Here is a 19852-nt window from a genome sequence, read left to right on the forward strand (position 1 = left end):
GAAAACTCCATTTGTTCATTTTTGGAAGAGGGTCATGGGATCTCTTTTGCCAACAAGCAGAGTCCTGGCCAACCTTTAGCTTGGTTTGCAAGTCTTTTGAGTGAGACTTGAACCCACAGATATTTGATTCAAGAGGTGATACAGCCACCCACTGAAATATGTTTACTACTTTTCACATAGTATGACTAGTCTATGGGCTTTTAGTGTCAATACATATATACTGCGTGATAGATTGGAAGCCAGAAACTGGAGCACAGAGTAAATAATAATTCCTGTAATTGCAAAATGAATGCAGATGTACAGCACTAACATTGTTATGCAATGGATAATTGATAAAGCTAATGAATCATTAAGAAAAACGAATATATCTTTATTAGTTTAGTGAATTAAAATACAACTAATGAGCAAGCATTGAGTAACTTAAAGCACAGGATCAGAAATAATACAAGGAGGGTGCACCAGGTCATAGAGTTTCATTATATTGACGACAGAGTCTCTCCAGCCATTTTGCCAATTCTGAGCATTAATCAGCAGCCCCTTTGTCTCATGTTCTATCTGTGATATGTCCTGCAGAAAATGCTGCTTGTATTTCTGTTAAAAGCAGAAATTCAATAATTACAGCAAATTAAAATCGAGGAAGGGACAACAGGTAGCCTGCCTGTGTGTCAGTCACCATGTGTGTGTGTCAATGTGGGCATGCCTGTCACCATGTGTGTGTCAGTCACCATGCGTGTGTGTCAATGTGGGCATGCCTGTCACTGTGTGTGTGTCAGTCACCATGTGTGTGTGTCAATGTGGGCGTGTCAGTTGCCATGTGTGCATGTCAGTCATCATGTGTTGCGTATAAGGTGGGTGTGTCAGTGACATGTGTGCGTATCAAGGTGGGTGTGTCCGTCACCGTGTGTGTGTGTCAATGTGGGTGTGTCAATCACCATGTGTGCGTCAGTCACCATGTGTTGCGTGTCAAGGTGTGCATGTCTGTCACCATGTGTGTGTATCAAGGTGGGCGTGTCAGTCACCGTGTGTGTCAGTCACATGAGTGTGTGTCAGGTATCATGTGCATGTCAGTCACCATGAGTGCGTGTCTGTCACCATGTGTGTATGTCAAGGTGGGCTGGTCAGTCACCATGTGTGTGTATCAAGGTGGGTGCGTCAGTCACCTTTTGTGCGTGTCCGTCACCATGTGTGTGTATCAAGGTGGGCGTCTCAGTCGCCATGTATGCGTGTCAGTGACCATGTGTGCGTATCAAGGTGGGCATGTCAGTCACCATGTGTGTGTGTCAATCACTATGTGTGCGTGTCAGTCACCATGTGTTGCGTGTCAAGGTGTGCGTGTCAGTCACCATGTGTTGCGTGTCAAGGTGTGCGTGTCAGTCACCATGTGTTGCACGTCAAGGTGTGTGTGTCAGTCACCGTGTGTGTCAGTCACTATGTGTGTGTGTCAGTCACCGTGTGTGCATGTCAGTCACTGTGTGTGCGTGTCAGTCACCATGTGTGCATGTCAATGTGGGCATGTCAGTCAATGTGTGCGTGTGTATGTATGTGCACATAAGTGTATGTTTGTGTCTGTCTGTTTATGTAAAAGTACTGGAATTGTATAGGGAGTGGGTTGAGTGTGTACCATGTATGTACAGTGAACCCAATATTCATAATATACATAATAACAACTGTATCTACAAAATGAATAACAGTTATTCAGCAGTAACATTCTTTTGTCATGATAATCGATAAAATTAATAAATAATTGAAGGCACAAGTACACACTAATGTAGCAAACTAAAATATAATGATCGAATCATTGTTAAGCAACTTAAAGCACAGAGCAGGAATGTTTCTGTTGGGCATGTTTGGGGAAAGGTGTATCAATGTTTTGTTGGGTATAATGGACAAAACGTACCCAATGCTGTTGGTCACACTGGATTGTGAGAAATCAAGCAGGGCCTTACCATTCAGAAGATCATGACTGATCTGTCCCGGGTCCCAACTCCTCTTGTCTGCCAACTCCTTATAGCCCTCAACTTCTCGATATCTCAAAAATCTTAAATAGTTAGTGATCCAGCCTGCACATCTCTGTGCAGTCAAGATCCAGACATTCACTACCCTTTGAGAGAAGGAATTCCTTTCTATCTCGGATGTAAATGAGTGTCCCCCTTTCTCTAACTAGGTCTCCTGGTTTGAGATTCCCCAACCATTCAGGAGATATCTTCACAAATATATCCTGTCCTCAGAACCTTGAATGCTTCAATAAGAACACCATTCATTCTTCTAAACTCTAATGAATACAAACTCAAACTGCTTAGCTGTTCTTGATATGTTAACCCCTTTATCCCAGAAATCAGCCTAGTGAATCTCTTTTGAACTTCCTCCAATTCCAAAAGATCCTTTTGGAAATATAGGCACCAAAAGTATACATAGTACAGCCTTATCAACATCCTGTTCAATTAAACCAAAACTTCCCTATTTTGAAACTCCATCCCACTTGTAATACAGGCCAAAATTCCATTCACCTTCTTAGTTACTTGCTGCACCTGCACGCTAACATCTTGTGTTTCATGTACAAGATCACCCAGATGCTCTGTGTTTCCTGGTCCTCCTTTCTCCTGCTCCTATAGTTAATATAATGGAGACAGGGGAGTGCACATATCCTAAAGGAGGTCACCTGACTTCACTGTGCTCATGTAACCCAGTAGGTCCAGGCATGGAACAGAAAAACCTAATAGTTTGTTTCCAGAGGAACACAGCCCTCCAGCAGCTTACTCTTTGGAATTGAAGCTGATCATTGCGATCCTTTAGCCCCACCAAGCTCAATTAGCGGATAATGAATAGGCTTTTTCAGGTGTGGCTGATTTTTCCATCAATTGAGCTGAGGTAAAGTCCCAGCTGCTGGTCTCTTACAGAGTAGCAAACACAACAGCCAAAGATTAATCATGGAGTGTTCTAACCTCTTTGGTTCACTAGATCTATATTCACAGCCTTGTCCTTCTGGGCCATTACTGAGCATTAACATTAAAGGGATCATGGAATGGCGGTGAACAGAAGGTGACCTTGTAGCCTGTTGGGCCTGTGCTGATTCAGTGAAAGATCTAACAATAATTTCCACTGGCCACTGCTCCTACCACTCTTCTCTTTCCCTGGAGCACTGCAAATGTTCCCCTTCAAGTGAAAGTAAATCAAATCTTCTTTCAACATCCTTCTTGGCAATACATTCCAGAACATAACATTCTCTGTGCAAATATTTTCTTATTATTGCCTCTGCTTCCTTTGCCAATTCCTTAAATTTGTAACCTCTGAAGATTGACCTATCTGTCACCTTGTTTACTCTATCAAACCCCTCATGGTTTTGAACACTCTACTAAATCTCTCTTTAACCTTCTCAGCTCCAAGGAAATGACCCCAGTTTCTCCACATTCTCCACATAACTGTAGTTTTTTTAGTTTGCGAGGCAACCTCAGTTGGCTGGCTTGAGATGCAGAATGACTCCATCAGCGTGGGTTCAATTCCTCCACTGGCTGAGGTTACTGTGAAGAACTCTCCTTCCCAATCTCTCCCCTCGCCTGAGGCGTGCTGACCTTCAGATGAAACCACCACCAATGTCTCTCTCTAATGGGACAGAGCAGCCCTATGGCCCGGTCGAACTATGGCAACTTTACCCAACCATCTCTCCCACTCAGAAGAAGGAACAAACCCGTACAAACATGTGACCTTATGTCATCCCAAAAAAACACAAAGGACTGCTGATGCTGGAAATCAGCAATTGCTGGAAAAACTCAGCAGATCTGGCAGTTTCTGTGGAAAGAAAGCAGAGGTAACATTTTGGGTCAAGTGACCCTTCTTCAGAACACTGTGTTCTGAAGAAGGGCCACTGGATCTGAAACGTAAATCTGCTTTCCCTCTACAGATGCTGCCAGACCTACTGAGTTTTTCCAATAATTTCTAGTGTTGTTTCCAAAGTAACTGTTGTAATGTATGAAATCTAGCAGCCAATTTCCAGATAGCAAGACCTTACAAACAGCAAGCTGGTGATGACCAAATAATCTGTTTCTTTCAAGCGATATTGACAGAGAGATAAATATTCCCCATAAATAGGGCGGCGTGGTGGCTCAGTGGTTAGCACTGCTGCCTCATAGCGCCAGGGACCCGGGTTTGATTCCCGACTCGGACAACTGTCTGTGTGGAGTTTGCACATTCTCCCCGTGTCTGCGTGGGTTTCCTCCGGGTGCTCCGGTTTCCTCCCACCGTCCAAAGATGTGCAGGTTAGGTGAACTGACCATGCTAAATTATCCATAGTGTTAGGTGGATTAGTCAGGGGTAAATCTAGGGGAATGGGTGGGTTGCTCTTCAGGGGGTCTGTGTGGACTTGTTGGGCCGAAGGGCCTGTTTCCACACTGTAGGGAATCTAATCAAATATGGATAGAACTTCTTCCGATATTTACTGTGGGATCTTTATGACCATCTGAGATAGCTGACAGTGCCTCAAGTTCATCTCACACTTAACAAATGGCATATCAGAAACTGCAACACTGCCTCAGTGTTAGAGTGGAATGCCAGCCTAGAGTACGTGTCTCTGGTGTTTCTGACTCAGAGGTGACGGTGTCACCCAGTGAGCTATGGTGGATGCCACCTGGGAAGTCTCAGCTGTTGCTGCCTTTGCCATTTTTCTCAAGTAACTCAGCACGAGCAGTGGCTGGGATGTGCCAACTTACTGCCCAGATTGTTGATGCGGGTACCCACCTGCGGAAGTATAAATTACTTCCGCTTTTTAAAGCCACAACTTGTATAAAAATTTGCGTGCAAAGATATATGACAGCAGAAAGAAAGCAGATGACTCAGGAATAAAACTAACCGCGTAGGCAGAATCTCTCGCCTCAAGTATGGCCAGATCAGCCTGTACCGTCTTCACAGTTGTCACAGCCGCAGTTTCCACAAACAAAGATGCCATGGATGCAGGTCCCTGGACATTGTACTGCCGACAACTTTCTGAAAGCTCATGGGCTGGAATTCCCGGCCATGTTCTTTAAAAAGGAATAGTAAAAATGAAAATTAACAATATGTAATGGAGATCCTCCAGCAGAACAAACAATCACATGCAATTAAAAGATGAGCAGAAAGTTCTCTGAGCACAGTTTAGATAATGAACAAGATTGAGGATATTGGTGATACTTACTTTTCTATTGTTACTACATGGATAATAGTCGATGCAACGTGTCAAAGTTCCTGGTGAACTGTCCATGGTGGCCTGCAGGGTGAAGTCATCACCTTGTCGTCACTCCTCTTCCCAGGAAAGCAATCCTTGGCAGTTCACCCTGGCAAATTACCACCCCACCTCCAACCTCTTGTTCCTCTCTGAAGTGCTTGAACATGTTATGGCCCGATATTCCTGCAGCTCAGTGTCTGAATCACCCAAACAGGTGTCTGTCCCCGCCACAGGACTGAAATAGCTGAAAGGGCTTCAACTCTCCCTACCTCGATCAACACAACCCTCTGGGCTGCCTGCACTCCTCTGATGTTTGAGCAGGAGTAATTTTAATGTCTACACCATTAGACTTCAGCTACCTGGGCCTTTAGCTTTGGGATTCCTCCCAAAGGTGGGTTTGAGCTGTAGGGAGAGGTTGAATAGGCTAGGGCTGTTTTCCCTGGAGCGTCGCAGGCTGAGGGATGATCTTATAGAGGTTTATAGAATGAGAGGCACAAATAGGATAAACAGACAAGGTCTTTTCCCTGAGGCCGCGGAGTCCAGAACTGGAGGGTATAGGTTTAGGGTGAGAGGGGAAAGATATAAAAGAGACCTAAGGGGCAACTTTTTCACGCAGAGGGTGGTGTGTGTATGGAATGAACTGCCAGAGGAAGTGGTGGAGGCTGGTACAATTGCAACATTTAAGAGGCATTTGGATGGGTATATGAACAGGAAGGGTTTAGAGGGATATGGGCCAGGTGCTAGCAGGTGGGACTAGATTGAGTTGGGATGTCTGGTCGGCATGGATGGGTTGGACTGAAGAGTCTGTTTCCGTGCTGTACATCTCTATGATTCTAATTGACCTTCTCTCCTCACAGACTCCTGACCTGCTGAGTATTTTCAGCATTTTCATTATTAATTCCAGATTTCCTCAGTTTGTGGCAACGTTGCTTTTCCAATCTTGTGTATAATGCCTTGAAGTGAGACCTCTCAATCTATTGTGTTCATATCACACCTGACGTGGAAGTTTAAAGTGTTACATTGGAGGGGATTTCTAAGCAGAACAGGGGTGTAATTTAATAATGTTAGCAATGGGAGCCTTTTGATGAGCCCATTATTTATCCCAACACCACTCCACACAACTAGCTGTAACTCTCAGCTGTCATGTCACACAGATTGTTGGGATTGAACTCTCACACAGTGGTATGTTCCACTGAAAGTTCTAACTGTCTCTGTTTTCACCACCTCCCCAGCCTCCCAGGAGTAGGACCAGCTTATCAGGGGCTCTATCTAAGAGTCGAATAGGGTTGAGTTGAGTTGAGTTCTGCCAGTGCACAAAATAATGATGTTCACAGACTGAGGTGATTGAGGTCTTACTGGGGCTTGTCGTACATTGACTGCATGGAGACTGAGGGTGAGGCTGGTTAAGTTATGTTCTGAGAAGAGTACGTACAGGTAAGTTGATTTCCAAAGAAAAGGAAAAAAGTGCTGAAAGGATGTAAGGTTGAAAAAGTTGCTCAGGCAGATGCTGGAACAGACAGAAAGCTAATTTCTTAACTATACAATAGCAATTATATTTATACAGCATCTTATATCATTGTAAAGCTTCCCACCTCATAGCTAAAGAATAAGACATGAGGACAGATACTGTACAGTTATGGAGCACTGGGTTCTCACTTTAAGCTTTGCTGGATGGACATGATCATGACAAAATCCATGTGATCTTCTCTACCTGCAGCCCAGCATTCAAGGACCTTTCTGTCATTCAAGTCTACATTTTTGGGTCAGTAATACGTAGCAATGATGGTTTCTGGACTAGGCTGTCCTAACCTCGCTCACACAGGTAGAGTGGGACTTTATGTTCACATCTATGAGTTTGGGTTCAAGGCAGATTGGTTGTGAAGAAGGCAAAGTCAGGAACTGTCTTCAGGTTTGGGCTTCTTTATAACTCTGTCTATTAAATATTGAGACTAAATACTACAATATATGGTTTTCAGAAATTTACCAGGCTCTAATCTTACTGTCACAGTATTAAAAGTCTATTCCATAAACTTCACCACCTAATGCTAGTTTCTAACATTTATATAGCTAGACTTTAAGCTTCTGCCTAACTCTACATGTGTGTTCTCTCTTGTTTCTTGACTCCACTCACACTGCTACTTATGTCCAGTGATGGACAATTCCATAACACCATTGCAAGGTTGCTCTGGGGTCCCTAAGCCCTTACACAACAGCCACAGGAGACTGTGGGACAACAGGGTGGTGAGGTTTCACCCCCAACTGGTTACCTGCTTTCACGGGGCACCTCATCAGTGGAAGTATTTTCCTCCTCTTGCATTGGGGGTCCAGCTCGTTTCTGCCGGGTTGTTTCACCTGTTGCTTCTGGTTCTGAAATATATAAAGGACACGGAAACGACAATCAGAAATAAAACTGAACTTTGCGGTTTCTTCAGTACGTTTTTGTGCCTTTATCTCTGGTTCATACGCGTTTAGAGCTGCATTCACAATTGAAATTGCAACTTTAGCCAAAAAAAGAGATGAAATCCATTTTCTGGCTGCATTCAGATTCTTGTAACCTGCAGTGAAATGTAGGGGGATATAAATTCAAATTGGATTGTTGTACAAAAAGGCAGGATTGTATCTGTCACTTGTTTTACACTTTGGTTTGATTACTCACCTTAATTGGCTCTATTGGAATGGGTTAGTAAGTGGAGCCTTTAATGATACAAAAAAGCACAAGCTTAGTCTCATAGCCCAACATGAGTTTCTACCCAAGTGGTTCAGTGTAATTTTGATTTTGTTGACAGGAAAATGGTCAGTACAGTAAGTGCTTATCTCAGAGTGGTGCTGGAAAAGCACAGCACGTCAGGCAGCAGGATTTTCCTGCTCCTCGGATGCTGCCTGACCTGCTGTGCTTTTCCAGCACCACTCTGGTCTAAACTCTGGTTTCCAGCATCTGCAGTCCTCACTTTTGCCCAGTAAGTGCTTATGTCAGATTGGGCTCATTTTGTTGAACTCTTGGTTTTAAGTCAATAAATTGTGGGCTCAGAGCTCCACATCAGGCCTTGAATTCATATTTCAGGGGAGCAATTATCCTCCAGATGGTTCTGTTAAATCAAGGCCCTGCCTGATGGTTTAACTAGATGTAAATATCGAAAAGGAGTTGATAGAAAATTTGCATAAGATTTACCAGAAACCAGTACAGATCAGATCAAGCGGTTGCTAATTTCATTATTTTTCTGGGGTCATGTTGTGTTTGTCTACATCATGTTGTCATTGCATTTCAGAATAATTTATTACAATAGGAAGAAAGTGATGAATTCTGAGACATCCTAATGTAAGTCTAGGTACTATTACTAGGGACCAAATTATAAGATTTTAATGCACAGAAGTCTGTGAATGTTTGCGTCTGTCATACCCATAATATCTCCCTTCATTCTCCATGTTTAATCTACTACTTCCCAGCCACTTTGCTCCTATATAGATGATTCTGTGATTCTCTGGTACATATGAGGAATGCTACATGCCTCAAGTTAGTTTATGTATTTGTCCGTGAGATGATGGTGTGTTTTTGTGGAGCATCCTCAACATATTCCAACTGTAAGGTCACACTTTCTGACATTCTTGAAACTACTTCAGGCTAAATTAAAAATAAACTACAAAACGATCAACCACTTACGAGCAGACTGGATGTTATCAACAATGAGGAAATTGTCATATTCCAGGAAGAGCTGTTCAGAGAGGGAGGAGAGTGCAGCCACAAAGTTCTGGGCATGTTCGAGCATACAGTTCTGTGGAAATATCAAATGATCATATTGAGAACATTTGAAAAGTGTAACAATGGGGGTATTCTAACTGAGATAGCAAAATATTCATAATATTCATATTGCCCTAATGAGTGAGGATGAAACCAGAAAACACAAGCAAATCACTGATAAGGCAGTTAGATAGATTGCCCTTCAAAAAGAGTAAAAGCCATTATTACTGCTTTGAAACTACTGCATGATATGTGACATTGAACATATAGAGGGTAAACCTATCTTACATTAATCATGTAATGATCCCAGTTGATGTTAGGACTAGACAAGTCAGATCCCAGCTTGACAGACCATAAGTTTTATTTCTGAAACTTGCTTACCATGGTGGTCAGTCATGGGGCATATTCAAAAGAGGCTGTCAATGTACTTTTAACAAAAGAACAAGAAAGATTATTATAACAGAAAGAAAAAAAATGAATTAATTCACTCCAGATAAAAACTATGTCTAGAACTAGTGGTGGGCGGCACGGTGGCACAGTGGTTAGCACTGCTGCCTCACAGCGCCAGAGACCCGGGTTCAATTCCCGCCTCAGGCGACTGACTGTGTGGAGTTTGCACGTTCTCCCCGTGTCTGCGTGGGTTTCCTCCGGGTGCTCCGGTTTCCTCCCACAGTCCAAAGATGTGCAGGGTCAGGTGAATTGGCCATACTAAATTGCCCGTAGTGTTAGGTAAGGGGTAAATGTAGGGGTATGGGTGGGTTTCGCTTTGGCGGGTCGGTGTGGACTTGTTGGGCCGAAGGGCCTGTTTCCACACTGTAATGTAATCTAATCTAATCTAAAAACTAAGGTCAATTATAACAACATTACTGCTACCAAAGTGGAGACTTGGGGTCAGGAACCCAAACCTGAATATCTTCCAGATCCTGACCCCAAACCACATCTTGTTGCTCAGGTGATAAAATCGTCAAATGTAAATTCCCTAATTGGGTTAGTGACAGGTTTGGTGCCCAATTATTGACACCAAGCGTTACTAAAGGGTAGGAACTTCCTGCAATCATTGTACACAGATGACAGTCATGGCAGGGTCTGTTATTGCTTTACTCAGGAGAGGAGGCAGCACTGGTCAAATGGCCAATGTGAAGGAAAGACATAGTCCGGTCCAAAATTCCTAGGTCAGGATCATGTTCCCCATTTAAATAACCTATACGTTTATCCCCATAGCAGTATACAAAGATGAAGGAGGCTGTTCAGCTTAGGTGCTTGACATATTGAATCTTTCTCACTCTTCCTGACCCAGTCATAAGCAGATTACACTGTTAATTGGAGGCGAGTGGATTCCCATCTCCCCTTTTGAAAATTCAAGTGAGTCCTAGAGGCATCATGAAAACTACCACTTCATCTGAGAGTGCTATTTGCAATTTGCTTTGGCCCCCATGGGGGATTGAAAATCCCAGCCTTGTACAGAGCCAGTCTGTGTCATTTAGTACTGCACCAGATAATAGCCCTTACTTACCCAACTGTTGCTGGAGCCATTGGCATACATTATATATTGTAAAACTAGTGTGATCATGCATATTTCATTTCACTTCTTTACCTTTAACAGAACTCAGTCTCATGAAAGACAAAGCAGAAAACAATTGGTTCGGGTACATTGCAGTGCAGTTTCATTCCTAAAGAACACCACTGAAGGTTTTAAGGTTACCAATCACTGATTCTCTGCTATAATTGGAAATAATGAATTGAAGGCTGTTAAGATCCAATAGTAGGATTTTTAATTGCTTTCTTGCCTTCTGATCCTTTGCATTTCTTTTGATCTCTGTGAACTCAGCATTCTGCCTTGCCTCCTCCTCTTTGCACAAACGCTCCAGCACCTCTGCATTGTTGGGGTGACCCAAAATTGGTCGTAACCTGTGCTTGTTCTCAGTCTAATGCAAAGAAATAAGGGAAAATAAGCATTATTTAAAACACGTTGGGCATACCCAATCGTTCCACGTGTAATACGTTCAAATTTATTTTCTATCCTTGTTTTTGTGAGCTTTTGTGAGAATGCGGAATTAAACACTAATAGTCTGGGCACACAGCCAAAAAACAACAATTTTAAAAAGTTGAAAGACCATGACAAAAGATGTGAATTACACCTCTCTTATAACTACACTTTGTGAACCATCTTAGAATTAAATGTTGATAACTAAATCTGTTGTGTCTTGGAGCTACAGCCTTCTTCAAAACCATGCTGGTTTAATGTATATCTGAGAGGGCAGACAGGGTCTCAATTTAACATCCCATCTGAAAGACAGCACCTCTGATAGTACAGGTTTCCCTCAGGTTCAGCATGAAATGACAGCCCAGATTTTTATATCCAAGTTCAGAATATCATAAACAGGTATGAATATGTGGAGGCTAGGGTTGTGGTGCTAACAGTGCGCTGAATCAGCTAGACTGGGAATATTGTCACTGACTGAAGAGCATGAGAGAAATACATGACTGACTCTCCCTAAAAGAAATGAGACAACTGGTAATGATATGAATGTTTCATTTTGCCATTTTACCTTGGTGTTCTCCAGTTGATTTAATTTCGCCCTGAATGTGGAGCGTTTTTCTGCCAAGACCTTTGTGATCAAGTCCAAGTGCTGCTTGAGAACCTCTTCAATTAGGAATGGAGGCACAGAGGAGACCAACTCCTCAAATATCTTTAACTGCTCTCTGAACTCTGAAAGAACAATCACACTTGATAGAAACTAAACAAAGGTTTTGAGTTTGTTGCAGTGAGAAATGAAATCATATTGCAGTTTTCTCCCAAGTGGGGAGAGTTGCCAGGAAAATTCACTCTGTATGCCTTTAACTAGTTTAATTTGAGGATAGGGACTGAAAGATAAGGACAAACCTTCAAAGTTAGGAAAAGAATGGCTGTGTTGGTGGATCCAAGAGTGGAAATTTGGAGAACTCCAAAGGCAACAGTAGGGAAGTGGGAATGGTAGACATGGTAGTTGCTTACCCTGACAAATAAAAATGGAATCAGGCAAAGGACTATCCCACCCGTGCATTGGAGATGGATAATGTGGTCAAATTTGTCAAAATATTACAGAAGGATCATCCTCACTGTATTTACAACCATTGGAAAAGTGCTTTTAGAACTGATGCTCAAACAAACTGTATCCAACAATTCCTTTCTTTAAGGAGAATGGCAGAAGCCAAGAGAAAAATGGATAAGGAAAATATTTCACCTTATTTATAGAAAATGAATGAATGGGCATGTTAATTCAATGATCAGAAGTATAAATAATTGATAGCAATCCAAAAGATAATGGGAAAGGAATGAAGTTAAATGGAAGTAAATTTCATTATTGTAATATTGCCATAATGTAAATTTTATGATGAAGCTATTCCTGACAATTCAATATCATGGATACCTTCTGCTGACTTGCTTGACTTCAGCCAAACTGAGGCTGAGGCCTTTACAATTCCACTTGAAACAAGCGCCTAAGTGTTGACCATTCTTTCAGGTAGTGTTCCAGAAGGTTCCGCCCTGTCAGAAGCTTCTGGACAACAACAGGCCAGGAGTCGCTGGAGCTGGAGAAAGTGATAGGGAACTAGGGGTCTCAGCCATGAAAACTGGGAATGTTTTTGGAAGGGGGAATTGAGAGATTAGAGTCACAGAGAAAAAGGTACCAAGGCAAGAAAAAGGAATGTCTTACAGCCACTCCTACAGCTCTTACCCTTGTCCCCAGTTACACCAGATTGTGGCATATGGTGGGTCTCTACCCCTAAGCCATGAGGCAAACTATCCTGGTCTTCTTGTTGAGAAAACAGCCAATATTCTCACCTGCTGGGAAGGCTGGTAATTGAGCCAGAAACAGGGTGACGCCCAAAAATGGTTGTGAATTGAGCAGTAAAGGGCCTTAAATGGTGATAGGTCAGGAAGCTCATGCATATACATTCCTGCCCAGAACTTGACTATTGAGGTGGAAGGGAGGAGCTGGTTATCTCTTTGGTGTCAACTCCGCTTTCATTTACCCTTTCAGTCTCCTAGTCTCTAGGGAGACAAAACCCTTGTCCACCAATGCCCTGAGAAAATGAAGGAAAACGAGAGAAAACGGAAGTATGAAAATGGTTTTCTTTTGCTTAACTGCTTTTCCTTAAAAACTGAACCAAGGCAAGCTCTGAACATAAATAATACATAATACCGTACAGAAATCAAAATGTCCTTGATGATTAATGTTCATATTATCTCTGAGATAAGTATTTCATACAGTCACAGAGATGTACAGAGCCTCCGATTCCACATATCCCATTGATCTAGTCCCATTTGCCAGCATTTGGCCCATAGAATCATCGAATCATACAGTGTGGAAACAGGACATTTGGCCCAATACGTCCACACTGACCCTCCGAAGAGTAACCCACCCAGACCCATTCCCCTACCCTATTGCTCTACTTTTTCACTGACTAATGCACCTAACCTACACATCCCTGAACACTATGGGCAATTTAGTATGGCCAACTCACCTGACCTGCACATCTTTGGACTGTGCGAAGAAACCGGAGCACCTGGACGAAACCCACACAGACACAGGGAGAATATGCAAACTCCACACAGACAGTCACCCGAGGCTGGAATTGAACCTGGGTCCCTGGTGCTGTGAGGCAGCAGTGCTAACCATTGAGCCACCATGCTGCCCATATCCCTCTAAACCCTCCCTATTCATGTACTCATCCAGATGCCTTTTAAATGTTGTAATTGTACCAGCCTCCATCACTTCCTCCGGCAGCTCATTCCATATTTGCACCACTCTCTGCATGAAAAGGTTGCCCCTCAGGCCTCTCTTAAATCTCTCCCCTCACACGTTAAACCTATACTCTCTAGTTTTGGACTCTCCTATTCTGGGAAAAAGACCATGGATAGTCACCCTATCCATGCCCCTCATGATTTTGTACACCTCTGTAAGGTCACCCCTTAGCCTCCGAAATTCCAGGGAAATTAGCCCCAACCCACTCAGGGTCTCCCTATAGCTCAAATCTCTCCAATCCCGGCAACATCCTTGTAAATGTTTTCTGAACCCTTTCAAGTTTAAAAACGTGTTTTCTACGGTAGGGAGACCAGAGCTGAATGCAGTATTCTTAAAGTGCCCTCATCAATGTCCGGGACAGCCACAACATGACATCCCAGCTCCTATACTCAATGTACTGACCAATGAAGGCAAGCGTGCCAAATACATTCTTCACCAACCTTGGCTACCTGTTCACCTTCAAATAATTATTCACTTGCACCCCCAGTCTCTTTGTTTGGCAACACTCCCCAGGGTTCTCCCATTGACATAAGTCCTGCTCTTGGTTTGCCTTATCAAAATTCAATACCTCACATTTATCTAAATTAAACTCCATTTGCCACATCTCATCCCATCGGCCCATCTGATCCTGTTGTCCTCTGAGGTAACCTTCTTCACAGTCAACTACACAACAAATTTTGGTGTCAACTGCAAATTTAATAACCATACCTCCTACAGTCACATCCGAAGCATTTATATAAATGATGAAAAGCAGTGGATCCAGCAGCAATCCTTGTGACACACCGCTGGTCACAGGCCTCCAGTGTGAAAAACAATTCATCATCACTAGCCTCTATCTCTTAACTTCAAGCCAATTTTGTATCTTTTTGGGAAGCCCTCCCTGGATTCCATGTGATCTAATCTTACTAACCAGTCTACCATGCGGAACCATGTTGAATGCCTTGCTGAAGTCCATACAGACAATGTCCACTGCTCTGCCTTCATCAACCTTCGCCTCTTCAAAAAACTCGATTAAGTTAGTGAGATATGATTTCCCACACACAAAGCCATTTTGACTATCCCTAATCAGTCTTTGCCTTTCAAAATACATGTAAATCCTGTCCCTCAGGATTCCCTCCAACAGCGTGCCCACCACTAATGTCAGGCGCACAGTCTATAGTTCCTGCCTTTTCCTGACCACCTTTCTTAAATAATGGCACCACATTATCCACCCTCCATCCTGGCAACTCACCTATGGCTGTTGATGATATAAATATCTCAGCAAGGGGCTAGCAATCTTTGCTCTAGCTTCCTAAAATCTCTGAGATATTGATCAGTCCTGGGGATTTAACTACCTTTATGCATTTTAAGACAACCAGCACCTCCTCTTCTGTAATATGGTCACTTTGCAAGAATCACTATATTTTCCTGATGAAGGGCTTATGCCTGAAACGTCAACTCTCCTGCTCCGCAGATGCTGCCTTGCCTGTGTTTTTCCAGCGCCACACTTTTTGACTCTGATCTCCAGCATCTGTCATCTTCACTCTCTCCCATCACTACTTATTTCCCCAAGTTCCCTAGCTTCCACGTCCTTCTCCACAGTAAATATTAACACAAAATATTTGTTTATTATCTCATCCATCTCCTGTGGTTCCACACACAGCCAGCCTTATTGATCTTTAAGAGGCTCAATTCTCTTCATATTTACTCTTTTGCCCTTAATGTATTTGTAGAATCTCTCTGGATTCTCCTTAACCCTATTTGCCAAAGTTATCTCATGTCCCTTTTTGCCCTCCTGAGTTCCCTCTTAAGTACAGTCCTACTGCCTTAATAATCTTCTGGTGAGTCACTCAATCCCTGCTGTCTATAGCTGTCATATGAATCCTTTTTCTTGACCAAAACCTCAATTTCTCTAGTCATCCAGTATTCCCTACACCTACCAGACTTGCCCTGCACACTAACAGGAACATGTGTATCTGGACTTCTATTATCTTAGTTTTGAAGGCCTCCCACTTTCCAACCACCCTTTACCTGCAAATAGCCTCTCCCGATCAACTTTTGAAAGTTCCTTTTCAAATACAGTTAAAATAGGCTTTACTTCAATTTTGAACTTTAACTTTTAGATCTAGTCTATCCTTTTCCATCACTATTTGAAAACTAATAGAATTATGATCACTTGCCCCAAAGTGCTCACTCAGTCACTTGTCCTGCCTTATTTCCCAAAGGTCACGTTTTGCTCCTGTGGTGTACGTACTTCCACGTTTCGAATTAGAAGATTTTCTTGTACACACTTAACAAATTTCTCTCCATCCAAGTCCTTTAAACTATGGCAGTCCCAGTCTATGTTTACAAAGTTAAAATCCCCTACCATCACAACCCTTTTATTTTTACAGATAACAGAGATCTCCTAAAGGGTTTAGAGGTGATTTACTAGGATGTTGCCTGGTATGGAGGAAAGGTCTAATGAGGAAAGGCTGAGGGACTTGAGGCAGTTTTCGTTAGAGAGAAGGTGATTGAGAGGTGACTTAATTGAGACATATAAGATAATCAGAGGGCTAGATAGGATGGACAGTGAGAGCCTTTTTCCTTGGATGGTGATGGCTAGCATGAGGGGACATAGTTTTAAATTGAGGGGTGATAGATATAGGACAGATGTCAGAGGTGGTTTCTTTACTCAATGTAGTAGGGGTGTGGAATGCCCTGCCTGCAACAGTAGTAAACTTGCCAACTTTAAGGGCACTTAAATGATCATTGGATAACCATATAGATCAAAATGGAGTAGTTTTAGATAGATAGGCTTCAGATTGGTTCCACAGGTCAGCGCTACATTGAGGGCCGAAGGGCCTGTACTGAGGTGTTATGTTCTAAGGTCTATATTTGATTCTCAATTTCCCGCTGACTATTGGGGGCCTATGAGTACAATCCCAATGAGACGATCATCCTTTTCTTATTTCTAAGTTCCACCCGTATAACTTCACTAGACGTTCTCCCAGGAATATTTTCCTTAAGTACAACCGTAATATTATCCTTAACCAAAAATGCTGCTCCCCTTCTCTCCTGACTCCCTTTCTCTCCTTCCTACAGCATCCATAGCCTGGAACATTAAACTGTTAGTCCTGCCCCTCCCTGAGCCATGTCTCTGTAATAGCTTTGATATCCCAGTCCCATTTTTCTTTGTATAGTTGGTTAAATTAGATTGATAAAACTTTAATTTAACTTTTCCTGTTACCTTGCAGACAGTTGCTGTGGTAGATATCAGCCTGAGCTTGATATGATAGCATCCTTTGAGTCAGCTCATCCATGCACTGGTCAAATGTGTCCTTCAGATATTCCGCACGGTAGACTGGATGTCGCTCCTTCTTTTTGTAATAGTCCTGATGCAGGTTAAGAAATCATATTTATTTAATACTGTCTTTGAGTCTAAAAGAGAAATGATACATGTGAAACTGTTCAATATTATATAGGTATCATAGCAGTTAGTGGAAGAACTTATGTATAATAAAAACCACCTATCCAGTAAGGTCACTTAATAACAAAATAAGCATCAGAAAGGCATTTTGAAGATCGAGCCTGTTCTTCCTGTATACCACTTCCAATTCACTCAGCTGAGGACTATACATCCATCGACTTGACTTGCCTACATATGTATTCCATACCCAAAGCATTCATGGTCCTGGCTGTAATTGTGGCTTTACTATGACACCAGGAAGGGTACTTATACAAGTATATGAATAAGAAGTCAGGTTGGGATACTTAGTCCCTCTGACCTGCTGCATAATTGCAATTTCAAATCCTTTCCTGCCTGTTTCTGATAGCCTTCCAACCCTTTGAAGAATCTAACCAGCTCTGCCTTAAAATATGGAAAGACTCTGCTCCCACTGTCTTTTCAGGGAGAGAGTTCCAAACACTCGTGACCTCAGAGAAAACATTTTTCTTCATCTATGTTTAAATGAGTGGCCTCTTCTTTTTAAACAATGACCTCTGGTTCTAGATTCTCCCAAAAGAGGAAAACATCCTCTCTATTCCTGTACCTTCAAGTTGACCCTTTAAAGAAGGCTGGTTGATTGCATATAGACAAGGATTTCCTCAATACAGGCAGCCTGGTACCAGCTGAGCTCAGGTTAACACTATTTTTTGCAAAAAAGAGGCACTAGCCATCTTATTTGCATACACATTGGGCCTGTTGCCTGTTACCAGCATGAGCCCTGGACACCCATTGCTTTAGCTGTACTGATATTCCAGGTGACTTGTACCTCGAATGCTGTCAAGGATGGAAGCAGGCTAGGTGGATCGCATTGACCACAAGATCCCCAATTGCGGTTGTTAACTTGGGCCCTGGCTGACAGATATAAACAGGAGATTCAGAAGGTCTCCTCAGTCTAGGGACTGGCTCTGAGCTGGCTGGTCAGAGCCCATGTACTGTGCACACGTAAATAAAGGGTGACTTGGTGATGGGATACTGGCCTCTGTGGAGTTATTTCGAGTGCCCATTTAGCTCATTACAACAAGGTTTGATGTCATCCAAATCCCCTAGGCATCACATTAAGAAAGGTCATGTCAGACCGAAATACTGTTCGCATGATGGAACTGAAAGGAGACAGACAGAAAAACAAATGACAAGGGTGTGGAAGGTTATTTATAAAATGCTGAATCCAACAGCCATGATTGAATGGCAGAGCAGGCCCAATAGCCTAATTCTGCTCCTATATGTTATGAACTTATAAACTAGAAGGAGCTTGAGAGGCTGTATTGTCTGATGTTCTTACTATACAACATGATATGTAAATGTATATTGCAAAGGAGAAATCATGGCACAGTGCTAAACTCTTGTATTGCAATCAAAGAACAAAATAATTGCTCACCTCAGCAACAGCCAGTAAAGCATTAGTATTCTCCCACAAAATGAATGTTATTGATCCTTTAAATTGGCTGAAAGAAAGAATGATCCACATTAAAGTTTCACACATAATAGTAAGGTGTGGTCAGCATTGTGAACAGTACATCGTAAGTGTTCACTGGGAATGCCTATTACAGATGGGCAAGAGTCTCCATTTCGGAGCACAGAAACCTAGGACCAGGAGTAGGCCATTCAGCCCCTCAAGTCTGTTCCATCATTCAGTGAGATCATTACTGATCTGTGGCCTAATTCCTCTGGTCCATGTTCCTTTTTAGTTTTGCTTAACAAAGAATGATCTTTCTCAGATTTAAAAAGTAACAACTGATCCAGCATCTGCTGCTTTTTGTGGAAGAGAGTTCCAAAAAATCTATCACCCTTTGTGTGTAGAAATGCTTCCTAACATCTCTCCTAAACAGTCTCAGATTATGCCCCTAGTTCAAAACTCCCCAACCAGTGGAAATAGTTTATCTTTTATTACACTGTCTTTTCCTGTTAACATCTTCAAGACTTCAATAATATTACCCTTACTTAACATTCTACGTTCTAGAGAAAACAGGCCTAACTTTTCTAATCTCTGCTCATAACTTAATGCCTGAAATTTAAGTATCATTCTTTAAACCTACATTGTACTGCCTATAAAGCCAATATATTCTTTCTAAGGTGTGGTGCCCAACATGTGAAGGCCTGATGCTGTTGGAATTTACCACTGCTTCAGTCCCTTTCCCGAAAACCCTTGACAAACCCACAGTAATGGACCTAGATAGTTGCGGACGTTTAAATGGGTCCCAGAAGATTGTCCAAGCTCAGGATTTGTTTGGATTACAGCTGAACAATCCTTCAAATACCTCCACACTGGATTGTTAAGGTACTGACAGTGGCATGAGCATGGTCTATTTTATATAACAGGTTTGACCCTCCAAGTTCCTCTCACCATTGTGCACCGCTTTCTCGACAACTAGTTTGGCACACTTGGTAAGATCGTAAGATGAATAGTAAAGGGACGAGTTGAGATGTTAACAAGGTTTTTAACAGGCAATAATCCCCCTTAATTGGGAACCAGCCATTGCCCAGTGAAAAACTTTCCACACTATTTGTTAAAATGTCTAAAAGATGAAATGGAATGCTCCTGATGTTAAGATAATCCTCACTGGACTTCTCTGTCACAAACCTTGACATAGCCCACATTGCTCAGAGTCCTAAAAGTTTCAGCTCAGACTCCAGAGGTTGGGATTGTTTCAGAGAAATAATGATGGCAAACA

General features: G+C 42.4%; 1 protein-coding gene across 2 annotated transcripts in view; it reads right to left on the reverse strand.

Moving 5' to 3' along the window:
* Nucleotides 1-359: 359 nt before the first annotated feature.
* Nucleotides 360-19852, reverse strand: part of ccdc180 (coiled-coil domain containing 180) — a 133147-nt gene continuing 113654 nt past the window's right edge. For both annotated transcript variants that reach the window (XM_043720427.2, XM_043720426.2), the window contains exons 33-40: nt 18559-18625; nt 16926-17070; nt 11480-11640; nt 10718-10855; nt 8853-8964; nt 7462-7561; nt 4844-5012; nt 360-591 (exon numbers count right to left, since the gene is read on the reverse strand). In XM_043720427.2, coding sequence (XP_043576362.2) covers nt 421-591; nt 4844-5012; nt 7462-7561; nt 8853-8964; nt 10718-10855; nt 11480-11640; nt 16926-17070; nt 18559-18625 — 1063 coding nt within the window. In that variant the 3' untranslated portion in view covers nt 360-420. The remainder of the gene's footprint in view (nt 592-4843; nt 5013-7461; nt 7562-8852; nt 8965-10717; nt 10856-11479; nt 11641-16925; nt 17071-18558; nt 18626-19852) is intronic.

The sequence above is a fragment of the Chiloscyllium plagiosum genome, unplaced genomic scaffold (assembly GCF_037043375.1).
Source record: "Chiloscyllium plagiosum isolate Xiang-an unplaced genomic scaffold, Cpla_swu_hap1 HiC_scaffold_21, whole genome shotgun sequence".
NCBI classification, from domain to species: Eukaryota; Metazoa; Chordata; class Chondrichthyes; order Orectolobiformes; family Hemiscylliidae; genus Chiloscyllium; species Chiloscyllium plagiosum.